Genomic DNA, 17,336 nt, shown 5'->3' with positions numbered 1-17,336 from the left:
ACCCTGAAATGATACCTGAACAGATAGTTAATGTGGGTGTTGTAAAAATGGATGGGACAAGAAGATAAAAGTTGTTATGCTTCCTTATGTAATAGAGCTAAAAACACAACAAAGTTATTCCATATCTATTCTGTTTCTACAGTTAATGTAAAAAATAAAAATCTAAAACCTACTTGAGAAATACATACGATGAAATTTTATTTAGCATAAAAAAGCTTGAAAGCCACAATTTGTAAAATTGTGTATTATTGCAATAATAAACATCTATCTATAAGTGTATTTGAGAATAATTTATATATTCAATTAAATATATCAAAAACATACTTTATTATTTTCTTATTTAAAATACAAATTATTAGTAATATGTCAGGGAGATTAAAAAAGTATTTTTTCTTTAAATTAAAAATTGGCATCACTAACATCAGATATATTTTTGGATTGACTGTTCATTCAGGGCACTATAAATTTTGCAGTGATTTTTAACCAAGCTCACAAAATTTACTCCAACATTCAACAGAATTTTTTTTTTTTCAGTTATGGTAACTATGTAAGTCTTGAACTCATGATGGTAGCATTATCACACTTCATTTAACCAGCGGACCTGGATTGTTCCAATGCCCATTGGTTAAGGGAAATTGAACCCTTGGGCACCCTACCTGTTTATCATGGAAGCAGAAATTCTTTTCTGTATTTTTTGTCATCTTTAATTTCAACATGACTGCGTGAAATATTTTGATTTGTTGTCTTGCATACTCATTTATATCGACAGATACAGCTCTTGACCTGCATTACTTACTGCTTTTCTCTTTTCACTTCTGTTGCCGCTAACCACGCATGTTACTGCATTGAGGCCTAGCCTCTGGACCTTGCCCTCTTCATTTCTAGGCCACACAGAATCAGTAGCACGGTCTGTCTCAAACACTGCTGTGATACTTTTCCTCCTCTACTGAAGAATAGTTAGTAACTTTCTGTTGGATGCTATATCAGATATAAACCTTTTATCCTGAGTTAACATTCCCCTTTTACATGACCCTTTCTCTTTTAGCAATCTCATGTCTTGTTCTTTGGCACTCTCTCTCTGTTACTTCCAAACCATCTGGTTGTTTTTAGCAGGGGATTTGCTTCTGAAAGCTGCTTCCTGCCTGTGCAGATGTCACTCTTTGAATCACTGGGAACCCACTGCTTCCTGAGGCAGTCAATTCCATCTTTAAATGGGCCTGTTAGAGAGTTTTCCCTTTACTGTCTGTAAATCAATTGTAGTATAAGGTTTTTACTTTGATCACTGTATACAAGCCAGTCTAATGGCACCTTCTTTCTTAGTTGTTTTGCATATATGTGTTGTATCTACAGTGGCACTTTTAATAAGCTGTAGGGAAGGATCTCCATATCTGACATCCCCATATCTCCATAACCTGACCCCTTCCCTCATCCCAGAGCCACAACAGCTCAAGCTCTAACTCTGTGCACAAACATGCTTAATACAGATTTGGTGACTAAGGTACATTCTAAATATGGAATTCTTTATATACAGAAGTATATAGACCTGAGTATATATATCAAAGAATAATAACATCTCTGCTTCAGCAATAATTCTGTGAGTTTTAATCATATAGATAGAATGCAAACCTGATCATGTGCACTCACCACCCCCATACACACACAGCAAAATACCTCAATACTGGCAACTGTTTAACTAAGAAAATATTACAGTTTGCATGTTTGTATATAATTGGTTAACTGAGACAATGTTATATGTTGTGTATCTCTCCAGACTTAGAATGGCTTGGTTTTCTAGATATGTAAGGCACTATTATTTTCTAGATCATAGAAAAATTGGCATATTTAGTTCCCTACCTGCTATGTGAAATTTCAGACAAACCAGGAAAAAATATCGATAGCTTTTTTCAAAATTTTATAAAGTGAATGAAAGAAAATATCTTGGCATTTTTAATACAAAAGAAGATAATTATTACTTGCAAATAGCCTATGCAGTCTGACCTTTTATTAGTATCTCTAAATTGTTAACATCTCCAAATGTCCTTGCATTTTAAACTATTTCAAAAATTGTGTTTCCATAACAGTTTTAATTGAATCTCCTGTGATGCTATTTTAATCATGGTAATCAGCCACAGTATATAATTAGATTTCAATCAGAAACTTTAGTGCTATGTAATAATCTGAGAGTAGATACATAAAAATGTTATATCTGTGTGGGTTTCTTCTCCTGACCTCCTCCTATCTCACTTAAGTGCATTTAAAAAGGGTTATAATTGACCTAGAGAGCAGAGGTTGCTTTCCATTTGTCCCACACAATGTGGATAATGTTGTCCAGGGCAGCTAGGCTTTTCACTAAGGCTGTTACTTCCCTTATGACCAATGAAATCTGACTGACTTCTTTGTAGAATGGCTGCTTAAGGTTGAGAGTGCACCTCTGGGTCATGCAGGAGACTGAAGCCCTAGGGCATGGTTGGCGTGGGAAGGGAGGGTGGCACAGGCGTGTAGGAACAGTGAGAGGGCTCACCTATAGCCTGCGTTATTGCTTTACAGCTTCCGAATTACCAGCAAATATTCTTTTTCAGTTTTTGTTGTTACTAGATTTCTTTAAAGCCCACTTTTATGTCTTTCCATTAATCATCTATGTAATTTTAGAAGCCGAAATGCATGAGGCTCAGAGCTAATTATGCATTCTATTGTGCCTTTAGATATCTGGATGAAAGTCATGTTCCAACACTCAATCCTTTCCCTGAAACTCATCTCCACAAGTGATGATTTAATGATCTATTTACTTTAAAGGTTTGCCCTTGGGGACAATGATTATCCTGGTTAGCTCTTTTGAAAGAATAGACATTTTCTTTCATGAAATCTCTAAGTCTTTAGAAAAATCCTGTGGGCTTTGAAAATATATTTAATACAAACTGTGTTGAAACCTATGTTTTGACTATCCCCAGGTAGAGAGGCCCCATTATATCTACACAGCGTAGGAGCCATGGCACCTGCAATTCTCAAGTTCCGTCGATTAAACACGGGGCCAAGTGGCTGTGGAAGCAGCATGAATGAGAGCTAATTGCAGTTTTGTTTTTCAGAGTCAGAGTGTGTGAGTAATAAGAGTGACAGAACGACCGGGTCCTTAAATGGGATGACTGCCGATCAGTTTCCCGACCACTGTTCCACTGCGATTCCCATCACCTTACGTACACCTAGCTTGCTAGGAAGGCAAACATTTGTCTTACCTATGCCTTTTAATCTGACCTCTAACTGTCCTTTTTACTCTGCGGTGTTGAACACCTGTCTTCAGTAATAACATCAACGACTTCTACGTGTCGATCACACACTTGGTTACAGTAAAGAGATATTTTCCTGTGTTTCTAACAGCAGAGTGCAGCATTTTGCAAGGAGAGGTGCTGTTGTGATTTAGTATGTGTTCACTCCTGTTAGACTGTGCTTTTTGGAGCTCTGATAATACAGTTCAATCAAAATGTGTGCCCAAAAAAGCCCTTCTGCTATGAACTCTACGTTAATATTTTCTAAAACTAAAGTCAGAAATACGACTTCAACCAAGTTCTGGATTTAGTGAGAACTAAAGCGAGGTGGATTTTAGGTAGGGAAGGACTGTCTCCTTCTAGATGTCAGCCTCCACCGCGGAGCCACATTTGCGGCACAGGATTTCCTTGTTCTGGGTCAGGAAGCCTTGGCCCACCAAGGAGACGGAGCACTTCCCACAGTTGAAGCATTCGCTGTGCCACTGGCGGTCTTGGAAGCAGATAAACTTGGCACCTCTGAGCCCTGCAAAGGAATTGGAGAAAAAGAATAAACTGTTATTTCAATGAATAAACTGAGCATACGATCAGGGACTCACCCGGGAGACACAGGGAGACTATGCTGAGGCAAGTCACCTAGAAAACGGTGCTGCCCCCGGGGCTGTGTGTCCATCTGGGAATGTCACCCAGAGGTGAGTTCCTCCAGTGAGATCAGGTCTGCTTCCCAGTGAAACTTTTTCCTCATTTACACAAGTAGGTAGAATTTGGATATAAAAAGTATGTCATTTTAGAAACAAAAACACATTGTAGTGCGCTGGGAGTAGATAGCTAAGCATAACTGTCTTTCTCCTCTCTCTGTTTGTGCCCTTGTTTTCTTAGAAGCAGCATTAGGATAAAATTAAAAGTGTACCTCCTCGCCTGATGTTTGATGTTCTGATGACTTTCAGTTCTCTTCTCTTCTTTTTCACTGTTTAAGTTTTATTTAGGAGAAGGCCCCATGGTCATATCGTGGTGTGGGACACAGTTTCCAAAAGCCCCCCAGCAGAGAATTTTATCCAGATTGTGATGTCATTAGTCTAACATTACCTTGCCCAGAGACAACTCCAGCCTGGGCTGGCGGCAAAGATCTGTGAACCCGATCACTCTGAGACCGTGCGACCCAGTGAGTAGTTTCTCAGAAGTGCCTTGCTGGCCTCCACCCCCTGGGCCGCTCTCAGCCACAGCGTTTTAGGAAAGGTACAGCCTGAGTCCTCAGTGGACACGATCTCTCTTTGCCTAACACGGATCCCGGGTGCAGTTCAAGGAGCTGATTGCGAGGGATCGTAGAAAAGAAGAGAGGTCTGGGAATTGGGGAGGACTTGGGATGTCCTAAGCTTGTGTCTTTATTTGCCAAGTTTTCTCCTAGTGACCTTAGTACTGTGAAGTTCCTGTGATTTACTATAATAATTCATGTGCTGACTCACGTATAATTTCCAAACATTCCGTTTTTGGGAGGGGAAGCAAAAAGAGTGAATAAGCATTCTATTTCAGATAAACTCTCCTTAATTATTGTAACCAACTTTTATTTCCATCCTAGAAACATTATTTGGTGTCTTTATGTATAATTTACTAGTTCATAGATACATTTACATCAGACTTCTCTTGATTAAATTTATAGCTTGCTATTTATGATGCTATCATCACTTTCTAGTACGAGTAAATCAACAATGAACCAATTAATTATTTTAATGTTATTCAGAACATTAATAAACTGACTATGATGTGCAAACTGAAGAATAATGTTCTCTGTATATGTAAATCATCTCTGTTCATAAAACTAATTTTTACACATCTAGCATTTTGATGCTCAGGAGTTTTTCTTGAGTTTATTAGTAAGCCTGTACAAATGGCAAATGTAAAAACAATTCTAGAATTTTACAAAGAAGGAAATAATAGAAGCACCTGGTAGGGAATTAAAGAAAGGCCTGGCTGAACTGTAATGTTTATACATCGTTTCCATTTTAGATAGGCTTCCTCCCGCAGGTCATGAGGGTCATTTGCGGTAAGAAAGTCACCCAGGAAACGGGTCTCCAGTCCCTGTTTCTATCAGCTTCATTTACTCCTGAAAATTCCGTAGAATAAGAGCTAACATTTGTTGAGCACTTAAAGATGAGCCCATCAGTATTCTCAGCCTTTACATACATTGTTTCATACAACTCTCACCTCACCTTCATGGGGTAGATATTATCACCAACCCTACTTTGCATATAAAAATTGACAGAGAGTTTCAACCACTTGCCCAAATCACTTTAATATTTTTGATCTAATTCTTAAACTTATATATATATAAGTCCTACAGAAGTGCTTTTTTAAAGTTGGGCTATTTGCCCAGATGGTAAGAGGTAGATCTGGATTTAATCCTAGGCCATCTGGTTTTAGAGACTATGCTCTTAATGCCACCAAATTAAGCCTGAATTTACCTTTTGTAAAAAAACATAACCCAAAACATTAGCATTCCTTTCTGAAGAAATCATAATATTGAAACCCCTTTTAGTTAAAATAAACAGAAATGAAAGAAAGCAAAGATATAATCCTGTTCAACTCCTTATTTTGAAAATAAGGCCAGTGGGGACCTCAGAAGTGAATTATTTAACCACTTTCATGCAATAGTCAGGGGCAGAGGCCAGAACAAGGTAATTTACTCCCTAATCCATAGTACTTTTCACTGCGTCAAGGTGCTTCATTTATCCTGGAAGGTTTGAAAGTTTGGTCCTATTTTAGAGGAAAAAAAAAGTTTTACCTTGAGTTTGTTCAAATGACTCAAATTCATTGTGATGAAATTTTAAAAATTATACCTGGTGACTTAAAGATTTAGTTAATATACAATAGTATTTTGAAATCATTCTAGCATAGTTCCTTAGGGTAACATATTGTTTGCATGAATGTGCTTCTTTTAGAAGATAAATATATGACAGTATAAGAATTGGTCCATTAGTTCAAATAGCTCAACTTTAAAGACACACTTCTATAGGAGATATATATATATATATATATATATATATATATATATATATGTTTAAGAATTAGATAAAAAATATTAAAGTGAGTTGCAAGTTTTTGCTGGCAATTTAGTCTCTGGTATCTGTCAGTCACAGGGACAAAAGAAGATTAAGATAATTATCAAAAGACAGATTATTTGAAATTAAATACATAATCCTGCACTTGGATTACTTTGGGGTCAAATCTTTGGTTCCTGATCACCCTTATGTTACATGCAGAACAATGTGGTTTTGCTGTTTGAACCTTAAAGAGCTGGGCTCAAGTGACTGACCTGCAACAATCCAACAGAAAAAAAATTCCTAGACACATGAATCTATCATAGATCAGAGCTGAAACTCATCAAGTCCAGGGTTCATGTAGGCTCTTTGCAAACTAGTATTAGCCAGTTGGGTCCCCAGAAAGTTTTCAAGCTCATTTTGAGCCCATTAACTTTCTCATTTCCTCATGGGAGTCCCCCTTTTTTCTGACTAATGCAAGAAAAGTGTCCTAGAATAAGTCAACTGAATCTGTTGGGTTGTGATTGCAGGAGATTTTGGAGCTCCAGGTACTACTGCAGATCTGTAAGTCCCATTTTCTAGATAAAATCAGTGAAGACAATGACTTATTTTGACTGCAGGAGATGCCAGATGTGTAAAAGGCAGGAGAGCAAAGTGGTTAAGAGTCCAAGCTTTGGAGCCTGATTGTATGGAATTGCCAAAACGAGGTCTTCAAAGGGCTGCAAGGTTGTAGGTCAGTGATGGAAGCAAGGTGTGTGGAACAGAGGGACATGCCCTGCACAATGGGGCAGCCACTTGGTTCTGTATGACAGTGACCTGGCTCTGGAATGTAAGGGCCGTCTGCTCACTCTGGGCAGGATTTTACATTACATTACATTACATTACATTACATTACATTACATTACATTACATTACATTAGTTTCCAAACATGTGCATGCCAGACCAAACATGGCTGCTGGCCAGATGTAGCCCGCGGGCCAGTGTGAGATTCTGAAAAGCATGGTGCCCCCTATAGACAAACAGGACCATGCTTTGTGTACCCAGGTAACTCTCTTGGTTGCAAGTCAGGGAAAGCCTGCCATGCTGGGTTTGCAGCAAAACTGTTTCCTTTCTTTTAAACATTCATGAAGATTCAACTTTTATTTTGTGATCTATTTGAAGGTGGAGGAGAAGGAGAGGGGTACAATAATCTTTAATTCCGTGCTACATAAACTGAACTAAAATATAAACTATTATCTGAGAATACTAAGAACACATTATTCAGTGACTATAAGTTGCCTAAAGAATGACCGCTGGGTTTCTCAAGGGACACATTAGCTTCAGTTCTTATACTGTAGGGTGAGCATTCAGAAGGGTCCCTGAGGGAAAGATAATGCATTTTTTCGATTTGTTTTGCTTTTTTGCCTTGAAAATCTGTTTAACACAGATTGATTTACCATTCATGTTATTTTCAAATCATGCCACGTGTACTTTGTTTCTTCTGCAGAATGCTATCTTGTTTTACTTATCTGTTCATAATTAAAACTTATTGCAAGGGAATAAAGAGAAAAGAGAATAATACATTCCTTAGAAGCATCTTAAAATGAAGTTTAATGAATTCCTAACCTATGGTACCTTAATTAGTACAGCTTTGGATTTTGATACAATCCTTACATTTAATGAAAACTTCTTCTATGTTAAAGGCCCTTCACCCTTGTTTGGAATTAAGTGGGATTTTGATTTTTAAGTATTCCTTCCTCCTGCTCAAATCCTTAAAGGTCCAGCTCAGATCAGGCCTCCTCATGAAGATCTCTGATGTCTCGGCTGATCCTGCTCTCCTCTTTCGCTGAACTATGACTTTATTGAGAGTCAGTACCATTAGGTTTAACATTAATAACCCTCTATAGAGCATAACTACTCTAATTATACTGTATACTTGCCTTGAAGCATCTGTGTAATATTTATATTTATACATTTTTGTGTTTATCTCAAAAAGAAACATAAGGAAAAGATTACCCATTTTTTTACTTACATTTTCAAAATGAACTATATATATAGCATTTACATAGGCATGGCTATCTTTTGGCAGGACTGTATCAAACTAAAGAACTCACCAGTAATGGGTTTGGTGCAGGCTACACACTTTTTGGCATAAAGATGGTTGTAGCAGTCCAAGCAGAATGGATAATCATCTCTGGACATAAACTCTTCGTCATAGAGCTCTTTCCTGCAGCCACTACACAGAAAACACTCTTTATGCCATGGCTGGTCATGAAATGTTATCCAACCTGAAGTTATCGCCTGCCAAAGGATCACACAAAAGGTAATAAGCGTGGGAGCTGTTAGAATTCAGACCCTTTGTGATTCTCTACTCCGTCCATAAGTGGTTCTTTGGGCTACTTGATCACCCTGTGTCAGGATGTCTTTTTTCTATGATTTTTTTGAATCAATATGGGAAGCAAAAGGCTATAGGGATTAAACTGAACTGGTGATAAATATCCTATTTTTTCTCCCATAATGGAACATAAAAGAAGCAGGGCCATAATGGATCCAGAAAGAAAAAAAAGAAGTTGGCTGTTGATTCTTTCGCTCATCTCTCTATGGCTTTCTTGTTGGTCTTCAAAGATCTGTCATTAGAGCTAAGATATTTTCTATACATTATGTTCTTATATCTATGTTTACATTTAGGGATGCTGAATCAAAAGCTTTTTTTTTTTGAAGGCTTTACTCCAGGCTCAAAAATAAGCAGCAGTAACAACCCTGAATGGGATGGATAAGTACTGTCATCTGCTAACGAAGACTAAGACTTCTTACGTGTGTTTTCTGCCCTGTGCTAAGGCATGACCTCTTCTTACTATTTTCAGCATCTCTGTGCAGGAGGGACTATTATCTTCCCCCCTTAAGAGATGAGCAAGTACTTGAGTTAGAGTGTTTGTCTCTTGCCAGGGCCACACAGACCTAGCATTCAAACCCACACAATCTGGCTCCAGACCCTATGCACATAAACATTAATACAAATACTGAGGCAAGATAACTTAGCCATGGTAAACAGTTGATAAGGCCTTATTGAGTAAATGAATAAACACCAAGGGGAAAAGTGTTCATAAAGCAATTCCAGTATGGTATTTAGCACAAATGGGGTACTGTGGGCAACAGTGTGAGTTTTCAGCCTTAGGACTCTCAGTCATGAGCACTGGTTGTCCATTGAGCCTTAATGTATGAGGTGCTAGGGTTTTGTCAGAGGTGGTTATTATTCCTCCGTAATATAATGTATTTTTCTAAACCAGTTTAATCCATGGATTCTACTTTTTAAAAGGCAGAGACATCTTTCTTTGGAATCAGATGGGTAAATACTGGACAACTCTTCTTGTGTAACAGTTATTAAGTCATAGCATCTTTCAGAGCCATGGCTATTGACCTGAAGTAGCTGTGGAACTTAGAATGTGTTCATGTAAATGTCTTATGACTAAAGCAGTGTTGTGTCTGAGATGGTTTTTATAATCTTTGTATTTAAATTAACTAGACAAGCCACCATATTCTTGACAAACTAAAAAATGCTATTGTTTGTGATACAGGGTTTTTAAATGATTATTCTAAAAATATTTTAAAATCTAACAATAAATATCTGAAAATTAAAGGTATTAGGAAGAAATGCTATTTTTTCTAAAGGAAAAAAACCACACTATTCTAAATAAGTAAATGGGAAACATAATGGTGTGTGTGAACACAAGCAATTTAAAATACTCCCTACTGGCTTTAAATGCCTTAGAGCGGGCACAGCAGAATTCAAGATTCCTTTTGTTTGTTTGGTCAAATGATTAGCAGGCAGTGCTTAAAAGATTCAAACTTGAAAAATATATTCACAGAAAAATAAAACTTGATATGTACAGCAAAGACTGTTTAATTAGGGAGAAGATACTCTGGGAGACATTAAAAATAGTTTGCTTGTGATTATATTCCTTTTGAAGAGGCAGGTGGGCCAAGTTGAAGTGTAATATCTAAGCTTAGTTTTTGCCACTGATTGATCCAAGGATTTAGATCAAGTTTCTTCTCTGACAAAGTGGAGGCAATAATGATTTTACATTCAGTGGATGGCAGCCGATAAATTGCAGAATACTCTATTTGAACCTTGAGACATTTGAATTCAAAGCACTTGCAGTTGGAGGTTACTTGCTATTTGGTAGACAATAAAAAAAAAAATAGTTTCACAAAATAATATCTATGAAAAAAATTTCCAAGATCCTGATTGTCAAGTAGTTTTTGCCTATTGTTATTTTATCATATTTGATCTTTGGTTTAGGTTGAAACTAATTGTTTTTCTTCAGCTTGGACCATTTTGATGAGAAACATTTATATCCAGGTTTCCTTAAAGGTCTTGTGGCTTAAAAAATTAAATAGAAAATAATCTGGCATGTCATGATCAGTCTATTACCCAAGATAGACATTTCATAAATTTTTGGTGACTTCAAATCATGTCCTCAATATAGGACAAACTCGTTAGATAATGTGGGAAATACTAGAGCTTTGGCCCAGACAGTGCTAAGCAGCTGATGTACTTAGAGAAGTTCCCCTTTTGAATCTTTACACTGTGTGCCCAAAAAATGACTTTAAGATAATTCCCATAAGTATCATTAATATTTTAGAGTAAATCTTTAAGAAACAGCTTAAAAATGGCCAACTTAGTTGTCCCTCAAAATAGTGAGATAAATCTATCCATTTTTATTTCCAGCATCTGTTTCTAAATGTATGCCTTTGACTCTGGTATTTCTTTGGAGCTTCACATGTCACAGGTTCCTAGGGTCTGACTGTTGCTTTTGAAGTCATTTTTCTAAGTCAGTGTTCCTGGTAGTGTAATGGAAGTCTCTGGGTGTAAGATGTCATGTTACTATCATTTGTAATTTTCAGCCATCATTATAATGTAATTTAAGAATTATACCTTAGGGGTATAATTCCAATACAGTAGTAGTATTTTAAATATACCTAGAAAATTACTGTGTGTGTGTTTGTGTGTGTATATGCTTTTGTAGAAAGTGGTAATGAGACTTCTGGCTTTCCAGATGCAAGTATACAAAAGCTCTTTAGAGATCTGCCAAAGTAGCCCATATATCAGAAGGGTTTAGAAATTCCTGTACTAATCCAATATATTTTCATGATTCAGCTTTCTCGTAACGATTTATAGCCTATTGTAAACTTATGATGCCTCAGAGGTCAAGGATTTCTTCGAGAACATCGATATATATTTTATGGACTACAGACAGGTTTTATAAAGGTGACAGATGAGTGACTTTTCCCCAAAAATGCTTAGAGAATAAAAAAGAATTGTACAAAGTTTACTTGAAAAAAATGACTTTTTTTTCTACTGTAAAATTTGTTTGGAATGGGTATCTAAGTCAAAGGGCCTTGCATGACACTCTGGTACTGGAAGTGAAGGAAGGCACTCAAAGTTCTTAGTCTTCTTTGTCTTTATGTCTAATGAAGTTCCCTAATGATCTCATCACTGTCTTGAGCCTGCCTATCTACTCTTTAGAAACATGAAAGCTTCAAGCCAAAAAGACATTTGCATTGCTGAGATATAATGTGAGGAGTTAAGCATCGTGTCTGAATTGGTTTGTGTCATCAGTCTGTGAGACAAGTCCATATTTCTCTGAAACTAACTGGATCAAAAATTATTTTCTTTGCAATATTTTGTTCAAGAGAGGTGTGTGCTCTCTACTAGAATACATGAAATCTAGTGTAAAGCAGTGAGGTGTTGGAATACTAAATTCATGTTCTGGGTGGAATTTTATAGTGATAAAAACAGAAGCCATCCTCACTGTGAGAGGTAGTACTTTTGGACATGTTGGAATTCACACTAAACGCAGATATATCATGATCGTAGCATCAGTTCACCTCAAATATATAGTGTGGCTAAAAAGTAATGGTCTGGAAGATTACACAAGCTTCATTCTCTTCAGATAGTTACCTTCTTACAAAAGCTGCAGTAGTGAGCAAACTCCTTCTGAAAACACCGCACGCAGTAATTACCACTCTCTTTGGAAATCAAAGGTTTAGTTCCTATTGGCTGTCGGCAATGCTCACACACAAAGCAGGTTTCATGCCAGTAGTTTCCCTTAAATTCCATTTTGCGGGAACCTGTACCCCCAAAGTAAGAACCCATTAGTACAAATCAAGCATAACTTTATTTTCCTTTAAGCAAAGATATGTCAAATTACTTAGAATATGTATTTTAAAATTAAGATGATAAACTAATTGTCCTTATAAAAAAACAATGTTTTGTTGGTTTCCAAAACATTTATCTGGGGGGGGAAAAAAGTAAACAGAGTTCAGCCACGATGACGGTTAATCACCCTTTCACTGAAAACTCTTGTGCCCTGTAAGCTACAGTTTTGAGATATGAAAGTGTTATAAGCAGAGACTCTGAAAGGCTGCGTGTGGTTTAGATAAACTGGGCCAGAATCATCATTACAGGAATATTAGGAATGCCAGGGGCACAGACTCTTGAGACGGATGTCACATAGTCATGATCTCCCAGAAAACCTTTGAATCCGTAATAAAATACGAGAGAATCGTGTTCTTATCCTGCTGTCTATGAGGGTTGAGAAGAGGGTCGAAATCATAGAGAATTAGTGCTTGCCTAAAAGTGTAGCGATTACATGGATCCTTGTCTTCCCTAAGAGAACCAACTGCTCTTGGTTATATCTAGGACCGGGTGTGTAACGCAAATTTAGCACTATCGGTATAGACTTCATCTTTAATCTATGGCTCACATTCTAGTTCAAAATGTTTCTACGGCCCAGGTTTACGAATATACACAGAACACCTTAATTCACCTATTCAAGACAGAAATAATGATTTCTACAGTACACTAAATGAGATCAAGAGATAGCAAGAAAAGTGCTTCTCAGAGGCAGGGATTTGTTGTTAGCTGCTATCCTCTTCTGTGCTTGGGCTTAATTCAAAGCACCACAGCTTCGTTAGTCACCAGAGCTCCCTTTTGATCTTACCAGGCATGATGGTCTTCTTGCAGTGGAAGCACTTGGAGGAGCACTCATTAGAATAACACTCCGAGCACAGCAGGCGCTCATCCTTGGCAGCGAAAGGCTTTTCCACCAAAGAGTGATTGCATTTGGCACAGTTGAAGCATCGTTCGTGCCAGTGCCGGCCTTTGTAGCAAAGATCCTCCGAGACAGTGAATAAAAGTTAATTAAATGTGTTTGTGACAAAACAGGCCATTTTATAAGACAAAACTAAACACTCCTGGGACTCTGGTGCCAGTAGGTTCTGCTGGTAGCTTGAGGGAGAGTCGTTATTGATACTGTTACTCATAGAGAGGAGACTGGGGCAATGAAGAGCTAGAGCCCGGGGCCTTCTTGGTTGATCACTGAAGACAGAAGGAAAATTTCCTCTGTCTTCCTTTCATAAACAAGAGAGGTTTTTCATGGAATGGTCTTTACTTTTAGATTGCCATATCTTATCATTATTTGAGATTTAACTAAACAAAATCTCAACATCACCTAACTAAAACAAAGGCAAAAGGTGAAGGAGAAAAAGAAAAAAAATACAATAATTTGTTTTGTAGGAGGAATGAGCTATACTTGTGAAAGGTCTCAGGATACAATTGGTGTGGAGATGAGGTTGATCTGAAGTCAGAAAATACAGATTCTCAATTTTTACAAGTCCCATTATCTATGTATTTATTCATTTATACTCTTGTGATTTCAGATACAACTCAACATTTTTATCAGTGTAACTTTGGACAAATAACCCCCTTTAATATTTAGCATCCTAAACTATCTCTTAAAATCATTGTGAGGATTAGAATATGTTATATTTTATAGTGCTAAGCATAGTGCCTGGAACTTACTTGATTGAGGGTAACTTTGAAGATCCTTACACCCAGTAGCAGAGCAATAGCATATTAACAGTTAATAGGCATTCCAAAGCTCATAAGCAATAATTCTGTGAACTAAAGTAAAGCCTACCTTGGAACCTGATTCAATTGCTTCTTTACACTCCTCACAATAGTTATGAAAGATGCGATCGTAACATTTGAGGCAGTATGGGTTGCCATCCTTGAGCATAAACTTCTTGCCAAGAAGTGACTCTGTGCAGTATTGACAGTCAAATTGAGAAGCTGTCATTTTGGTTCAATCCTGTGAAGAAGAAAATGATTCATGTATAGAAAAGAAAATTTTGTTGATAAGAGAAATTATAGAGCCTCAATACAATGTGAGTCAAGCAAGGGAATGAATTTATATTTCCTTAAGAGAAAATTCACCAATTTAGGAAAATATGCTGTAGCCATGGTGACACTCGGAGTGATTTAGGAAAGGCCACGCTCCCATCCTGGCAGTTCCTGTGTATTTTGTTAACAAAATGCATCAAGCTAGCAGCCAGATTGTGGAAAACCTTCTGCATTCATCCTTCACTAAATGTGGAATTATTCAATGAGAATGTGGTATGTGTTGAAATAGGATGGTTTGGCCTCAGGGATATAAATATGAACTGTTGATAGGGCTTTCACTAACTGTCACCACTTTCTATCTTGCTGGAGAGTTCTGGAGGCAGAATTCCATGGAAATAAGAAGAGTGTCTTTTTTACTCTAACTGAAATAGAAATTATTAATCAAGTACAGTGCATTTTCTAGGCCATCCTTTTAGTTCTTAAATCTTTAGTGGGTACCTAAGGATTTGGACACATAAGTCCTAAGATCTTCCTGTACTATATGCTCTCCCTTGGGACATGCTTCCTACCTGTGGATTCAAATATTCTGTTGACTCCAAAATCTCTAGCTTTAGCCTGTTTATGACTTGCTTCCTGGGCATCTCATTTAAATATCCCACACCAAGCTGGTTGAATAAAACTCCTCAGCTGGTAGGATGCAGTCCAAGTGCCGGGTCTTTGTGACTGCAGCTGAGCAATTGCCCAGATGTAGAAGTGCAGATAAAACCATCAATGGTAGAAAGAGCGATAGCCTTCCCAAGGCTTTAGGGCTAAACTAGCATGTATCTAGAACGAAGAATAGCAGCAGCATCTTACAGAATGAAAAACTGACATGAAATATAAAGCCAAGGCCAGGAAAATAATTCTAGTTATTTTGTAATTTAGGAATACCATTAAAAACAAAACAAAGATTTCAAAAGGTTAATTAAGCATTGAACATGAGCTTTTCATTGTCATTAAAAGCGGTAGCACTGATTTTCTTTGAAAGTGAGATTTGTCATTTCTGGATTTACTGGGATATATGAGGAACTATGAATATTTTCTAACTTTCCATCTCAGATTTTTTTTTTTAATTTTAGCAAAATCACATAATCAATTAATTATTATGGTGCTTTTTACAGCATTATAAATGCTAATTTTGATTTGCTACATATGAATTGTACTCCCACATATTTTGCCTTCTTTCATTTTAATGACACTACCAGCAGTGTCTTGCTGAATATACATTGTCTTTGATTCTGTGTATAGCAGTTTTGCTATACTGTACTTCACTGATAGAGAAAAGACTGAGGATTTGGAACATGTCTTTTCTCAGGAGATATGAAAATTCAGACTAGAAAGTCCTCAATGAAACATCCCCAAATTATCTATCTGCAAGGAACATTGAATTCCTTATTTGATTATTTCCAGAGAAATGTGTCCTCCTAGTGAGTACAAACACACTCAATGTGTTACTGAGAGATTGGAAACAGGAGGGAAATAGATCTGATTCCCTTGAAAGATTTCAAAATGCAAGTTTTATTCTCATTTACAGTGATCAAGTGTTTCTCTCTTAATAATGAAATAAGGCATATACCTTTAACTTTTATCACTTAAAATGGAAAATGCCATTTTCATCATGATATTTACTTAGTCCTAGATGAATATAATAGCACCATGAAGCATGGCCTCTCAGGACTTGGGAACTCCCAGGATACTTTCATTTTGTAAGGCTTTTAGTATATTATAAAATTAAGAAACAACAAAAAGGATTACAAAATTGGTAGAGGGTTTCAAATATATAGGAAATATTTAATTTCTTAAGTCAAATTGTTATTTCTTATAGTTTGCATATATTGGAGATATTCTTTTCTACATATGTCATGTTTTGATTTCTAAAGATTTTAAAAAGTAAGTGGACGATAAATAAGTAGAAGTAAAGAAGTAATATGTCCTTTCGTTATGTTTGTTAACAGAGAAATAATCCAGGTGGGAGTAGCATATCCAGAAAAGGGTTTTGGGTGCTGATGGTGATCATGGAAGTTGCCCAGACAAGGGAGATCTGGGATGCTGTGGACTGATGCAAAGGCTTGGCTGCTGAGGGGAATCGTTTGAGATGCAAGAGAGGGGAGAGGGACAATAAAGTCCTCCCTCTCTGTCTCTCAATACTCAGTTACCATGGAAATGTGCAAAGCAAGGACAGGATTCCAACATACACAAGCCTTGTGCATGAGCATCGCTTTAAGACAACCTGTATGCGTCCCATTACTGTCCTGCTGTGGATTACAAGTTTCAAAAATGAGGGCACTCTTCCATCTTATGGTGGAGTTGAAATGTACTGGATTATAATGTGTGCATTCTGGTTTCCAATGTGTCTCTGTGGACGTGTTTCTGAGTTTTATTTACTTGAGGGAATTGAATTACCATATATCCTTTATTGTAAATGTCAATGATAAGTTACTACATTGGTTTGATTACAGCTTCTTGTTTCCCACGGAGGCAGATAATACTATGTAAAATCATCACATTGGTTACATGTCTTAAAATAGAGGACATACAGTAAATGGTATCTAAGACTACCTCTATCTCTAAAACACGATCTGTAAGTTTCGCTAAATGGATGCAAGTGATGCCATAACCACCATTTTTGCACACATGTCCAAGTGCACTGCTCTCTGCAGTGCTTTCTGGTTTAACGTCCGCCCGGTTATTCGCAGTAGCCTCAGTCTCCCTGCACGAACGCAGCTACGCTCATCTGAAAGTGCCACACGGCCCTTTCAATTGCCCATTCAGGTCTTTCGCTGATTCTGTAAAGCACATTTGATTCTGCTTTTCTTCAGGGAAGAACTTGAAAGAATCTA

General features: G+C 37.2%; 1 protein-coding gene across 1 annotated transcript in view; it reads right to left on the bottom strand.

Moving 5' to 3' along the window:
• Positions 1-531: 531 nt before the first annotated feature.
• Positions 532-17,336, bottom strand: part of FHL5 (four and a half LIM domains 5) — a 31,319-nt gene continuing 14,514 nt past the window's right edge. The window contains exons 2-6 of the mRNA XM_081140061.1: positions 14,255-14,425; positions 13,277-13,451; positions 12,235-12,404; positions 8,387-8,573; positions 532-3,783 (exon numbers count right to left, since the gene is read on the bottom strand). Of these exons, the coding sequence (XP_080996187.1) occupies positions 3,620-3,783; positions 8,387-8,573; positions 12,235-12,404; positions 13,277-13,451; positions 14,255-14,413 (855 nt within the window). The 5' untranslated portion in view covers positions 14,414-14,425 and the 3' untranslated portion in view covers positions 532-3,619. The remainder of the gene's footprint in view (positions 3,784-8,386; positions 8,574-12,234; positions 12,405-13,276; positions 13,452-14,254; positions 14,426-17,336) is intronic.

The sequence above is a fragment of the Miniopterus schreibersii genome, assembly GCF_964146895.1.
Source record: "Miniopterus schreibersii genome assembly, chromosome: 6".
NCBI lineage: Eukaryota > Metazoa > Chordata > Mammalia > Chiroptera > Miniopteridae > Miniopterus > Miniopterus schreibersii.
Note: the sequence above shows the minus strand (reverse complement) of the source record. Positions and strands in the feature narration are given on the sequence as shown.